Source organism: Scardinius erythrophthalmus (genome assembly GCF_964197995.2).
Source record: "Scardinius erythrophthalmus genome assembly, chromosome: 15".
In the NCBI taxonomy this organism is placed as follows: Eukaryota; Metazoa; Chordata; class Actinopteri; order Cypriniformes; family Leuciscidae; genus Scardinius; species Scardinius erythrophthalmus.
Window position 1 is genome coordinate 41264567 of NC_138235.1, and position 5000 is coordinate 41269566.

The following is a 5000-nucleotide window of genomic DNA, read 5'->3' on the forward strand; positions in this document are numbered from 1 at the left end:
TGACAAATTATCCCTAATCCATGTCTGTTGCCTAATTATGATCCTTGGGTTAGTGCATGCACAAAAGTCAAACACTGTTATGAATAAACAATAATGAGTGTGATGTACCTGTGGCCCTGGACGGCCCTGTGGCCCCTGAGGCCCCTGTGCAAAGAAACACACACATTACAAGCAAATTATTTAACTAGAACTTTAGTCTGAATAATGAAATCAACCGTTCTGGAGTTTAAACCCACAGACTTTCAGGTACTCGTCGAGATCAGTAATCATCTGAGTAATAAATCAATCAGTATCATATTATGACTTGATAAAATAATTAATGATGGGAAACGATGATTAAACACATCCAAAATAAAAGTTTGTGTTTACATAATATATATGTGTGTAAAATTATTTTGTATATTTAAATGCACACACATGTGCATGTATGTATTTAAGAAAAATGTATATTTATATATAATATAAATTATGAGTAATGTATATACATGCAAATATTTCTAAAATACATACATGCATATGTGTGCATTTATATATACGAAATAATTATACACAGTACACACACGTATATTATGTAAACACAAACTTTTATTTTGATGTGATTAATCATTGCCAAGCACTAAAAATAATATGTCATGATAAATAAGCACATTATACGTATGATCAGCTCCAGCTTATGTGTGTGTGTTAGTGTGTGTGTGATGGAGCGCTGGCGCCCTCACTGGTGTTCTGGAGGCTGTTGCACAACTGTTACACAAGTCCGTCTGAACATGCAGATATTTCATTAAATGAGCGGAAAGATCCTGATTTGTGATCTGGCATTAGAATAAACAGAGTTGTGATATATACGATCATATCTTACCATCTCTCCACGGCTTCCTTTAGGCCCTCGGGCACCCTGAGGAACCAGCAGAACACCATTTATCATGTATTCAGTTCAATTAAATTCAATTCACATTTATTTGTATAGCGCTTTTCACAACACACATCATTTCAAAGAGTCCACATTACAATTTAGAGAGATCTGTTATCAGAGGAAACTGAGTTATGTATTTCAGAAATGTCCATATATAAAATCACAGTTAGCGTAAAATAAAAATAATTTAAGGAATGTGATAATTGAATGCAGAAACAATGAGCTCATTGAAGTAATGCATACTTGTTTGTTAACAATGATTATGACATTTAGATTTGCATGTATGATTAACACTCATGCCAAACTCGGAATACTTACAGGCTTTCCCACCGGACCGATCATTCCCAGTGGACCGACAGGACCAGAGAATCCCTGAAACAAACACCAACACGTGTTAGATGAGAAGACACGTTTATTTCATTATAAGACAGACGAGACGAGACGCACCAGAACACCGGTTGGCCCTTTGGGTCCAGGAATCCCGGTGAACCCGAAGTCTCCGTTTGGACCCTGAAAAACACACACACACGTAAAAAAAAATCAATTTTTTAGATGTTAAGTAAAACTGAAACTAGTAAAAACATTTAATTGAAATAAAGTTACATATATACACACACATATATATCATATATATCATATATCAGTCTGAACTGTTTGTCTCATGTGTGTGTGACTCTCGTTCTCACTCCTGTCTGTGTCTGTGGTTTAATGTGGTTTAACTGAATACTAACCTTGGGTCCCGGGAAACCTTGGAGTCCCAGCACGCCAGCATCTCCCACCTCACCCTGCGGGAAACAACACACATGACTGACAGCTCACAGCAGCCAATCAGGAAAGAGGATCACGATCCAGACTGGGACATCATCACGCTATTCCCAGACTTACTGCGGCCTGTTCATTCCCAGCAGATCCGACACAATTTTAATATGTCAACATCCACAATCCCTCGACACGTTTATTCACACGCGGCATGTAAGGCGATATTCCCCCTCCGTACGCTGGGAGTTCAAGCTTTATTGTGTTTTCCAGAGTTACGTAAGAGAGCGGAATAGCTGGTTTGTCCCGTGTTTAGCCAACGATCCCCTTACATAAGAACCCGCTGACATTCAGTCCAAGACAAGACCAGGATTGATGATAATCCCAATCAAGGACAATAACTTTTTTTAAATAAATAAATAAATAAATCCCTTGATATCAGTTTTTGGATGCACCAACGAGGAAACAGGATTTCTCTGCAGCAGACTTTATTAACGATAAACTTAAACTTACAGAAACGCTCAGGAGAATAAGAACCAGGACAGAACAACCAGCTCAACATTAACGACAACAGACAATAAACAGGACAACACAGGGCTTAAATACACAGGAAAACAAGAGGAACCGATGACACACCTGAAACAAGGAACCTAATTAATTTGTGACCAAGGAGACAAACAGGTAGGGAACAGAGAACTGATTAACAGACTAGAAGATTAACAAAGAAACTAAAACATAAACTGAACAGAAAAGCAGGACCAAAACAACCTCAAAACATGACTAAATAAACCCAAAAACGTGACAGTACTCTCCCCTCCCAGAAGGCGCGACCTCGAGCTGTAATCCATTCCACCATATTCACCAAGGCATAGCCGGCAGTTCATGCCCCCTCCGAATGACGAATGACTGTATGCTGTATGGGGAGAGGAGCCGTCTCTAGATACTGGAAGGGGACGGAGACTAGAATCACTACTGGACTCTGAATAATGACGGAGATTGGAGATTAGGGTATAGCGGCGGCCATCTTGGCTGGAGGCTTGGGTGCGGCGGCGGCCATCTTGGCAGAGGGCTCGGGCACGGGTGTGGCGGCGGCCATCTAGGCTGGAGGCTCAGGCGGTGGCGGCCATCTTGGAAGAGGGCTTGGGCGTGGCGGCGACCATCTTGGCAGAGGGCTCAGACACGGGCATGGCGGCCGCCATCTTGGCTGGAAGCTCGGGCGCAGCGGCAGCCATCTTGGTAGAGGGCTCGGACGTGGCGGCAGCCATCTTGGCAGAGGGCTATCTTGCATTCCAGAGCCTCTATCTTGGAACGAGGCTCTGGAACGGCAGTGGCCATCTTGGGAAGAGGCTCTGGAATGGCGGCAGCCATCTTGGAATGAGGCTCTGGAATGGTGGCGTCCATCTTGGGACGAGGCTCTGTAATGGCGGCGACCATCTTGAGACGAGGCTCTGGAATGGCGGTGGCCATCTTGGATTAAAATCTGGAATGGCGGCAGCCATCTTGGGACGAGGCTCTGGAATGGCGGCGGACATCTTGGGCCGAGGCTCTGGAATGGCGGCGGCCATCTTGGGACGAGGCTCTGGAATGGCGGCGGCCATCTTGGGAAGAGGCTCTGGAATGGCGGCCATGATGGCTGAGGGCTCATGGGTTGAAGCAGGAACTTGGAGTAGAGCTATACATAGGCGAACGTACTCTCTCCACGAGTAGTTACACATTTCCGGTATGTCCAATAATAGGTCAACCTGTGCTCCAACCCAGTACATGGTCTTGAGGCTGGTATCATTTAAAGCTGGTAGTTTTGAAATATATTATATTATTTTAAGTTAGTTTACTTTGTTTTAAGTAACAGAAACCTGTTACTTGAATTTACTAAAACAGAAAAGTTTTTCCTTTTTCGGGGAAAACGATCCCCGTTCACATGGATCCACGTAAATGACTAAAAATGCTATATTCTGCTGTCAGGCCCAGTAGATGGCGATGTAATGAAACACTACGAGCCTATAGACTGAACACGTAACACGCATGTGCATGACAGATTTGTGTTTTTGTAGTTTACACGGAGACAATAACGCTGTAGGTTTCAAAAACCTGCACGTTCAAACCAAGCGGTAACCTTCCAGACCGAAAGTCTCTCTTGAACCCAACACGGAAGTGACTTAAACTGCAATTCATCGACTAGCCACTAGAGACCAAAAGAGAGTCAATCCCATAGACCCGCATGTTAAAATGCCCAACTTTACAACAGAAATAAACATGTTTACAGCCTGGTACAAAAAGTGGTTTTGTTCTATATAGCTAATGTTGCCCTTCATGACGACTGTGAGGGGGTGAATTTTTTTTATAACTCATACGTTTAAATTATATTAAGCCTTAAAGTTCTGCATAATTAAGGGCGCGGCCACTTGATTGACAGGTGGATTGCCGCTGATGTCACTACTAGCCGTTTGTCTGTTGTCTGTTAGCGTCACGTCACCTCTGCTAATCCGCCTCGCTGCACATTTTCGTTTATCTGGGAGTGACGCTGCCAAGATGGACTCCGTGTGGAATCGGATGTGGGCCGGATCTGGACCGACACTTTCTGTCTGGGTTAAGCACCCAAAACGCTGTTATTGTGTAAAACAACGTCCAAAACGCATAAAAAGTGTCCAGTTTTTTGTGTGGACGCCCCTGTTAGGCAGAGAGGCTCATGGGAGATAGAGTTCTGCACAAATGAAACAGAAACACTCACTGGTTCTCCTTTGGCTCCTTGCTCTCCCTTCACGCCCTGGTCTCCCGTCACTCCCTCCATGCCCTTCACACCCGCAGGTCCTCGATCGCCCGGTAAACCCGTCTCACCCTGCAGAGGTCAAAGGTCATCAAGTGCTTAGCATCATTGCATTGTGGGATCTGGTCTTTCACCCAGTTTACTGCACATTTTGGCCATTAAAGGTGCAGTGTGTAATTATTAGCATCATCTAGTGATGAGGTTGTGAATTGCAACCAACAGAAGTTACGGTGGCCGACAGGAAGTGATGTCGTTGTCTGAGACAGCAGAGAGTAGCCAGTTAAGCAATGAGGTTTCTTTACAAAGATAAATTAAGAAATTATGTTTACTTAATTATTCATAAATTAAATATTGTTCATCATTGTGTCAGTGTTTTATTCGCTGACTTTAGCTAGCTTCTTTTCATGAAGAACAACATAGTGACAAAACGCGTTTGTCCGTTCAGGGCTACCGTAGAAACATGTTGATGATATGTGCTCCTAAATATTACACAATGCACCTTTAAGTACATTATCAAGGTAAAACTAGGAAACAGAAGGAATAAGTTTTGACCTTTAACCCCTCTGG

The 5000-nt window shown here is 43.3% G+C and overlaps 1 protein-coding gene across 1 annotated transcript in view; it reads right to left on the minus strand.

The window, feature by feature from the left end:
- Nucleotides 1-5000, minus strand: part of col24a1 (collagen type XXIV alpha 1 chain) — a 111544-nt gene that overhangs the window by 11220 nt on the left and 95324 nt on the right. The window contains exons 48-54 of the mRNA XM_081387093.1: nt 4986-5000; nt 4398-4505; nt 1645-1698; nt 1361-1423; nt 1232-1285; nt 860-895; nt 109-144 (exon numbers count right to left, since the gene is read on the minus strand). The exon at nt 4986-5000 is cut by the window's right edge and continues 93 nt beyond it. Of these exons, the coding sequence (XP_081243219.1) occupies nt 109-144; nt 860-895; nt 1232-1285; nt 1361-1423; nt 1645-1698; nt 4398-4505; nt 4986-5000 (366 nt within the window). The remainder of the gene's footprint in view (nt 1-108; nt 145-859; nt 896-1231; nt 1286-1360; nt 1424-1644; nt 1699-4397; nt 4506-4985) is intronic.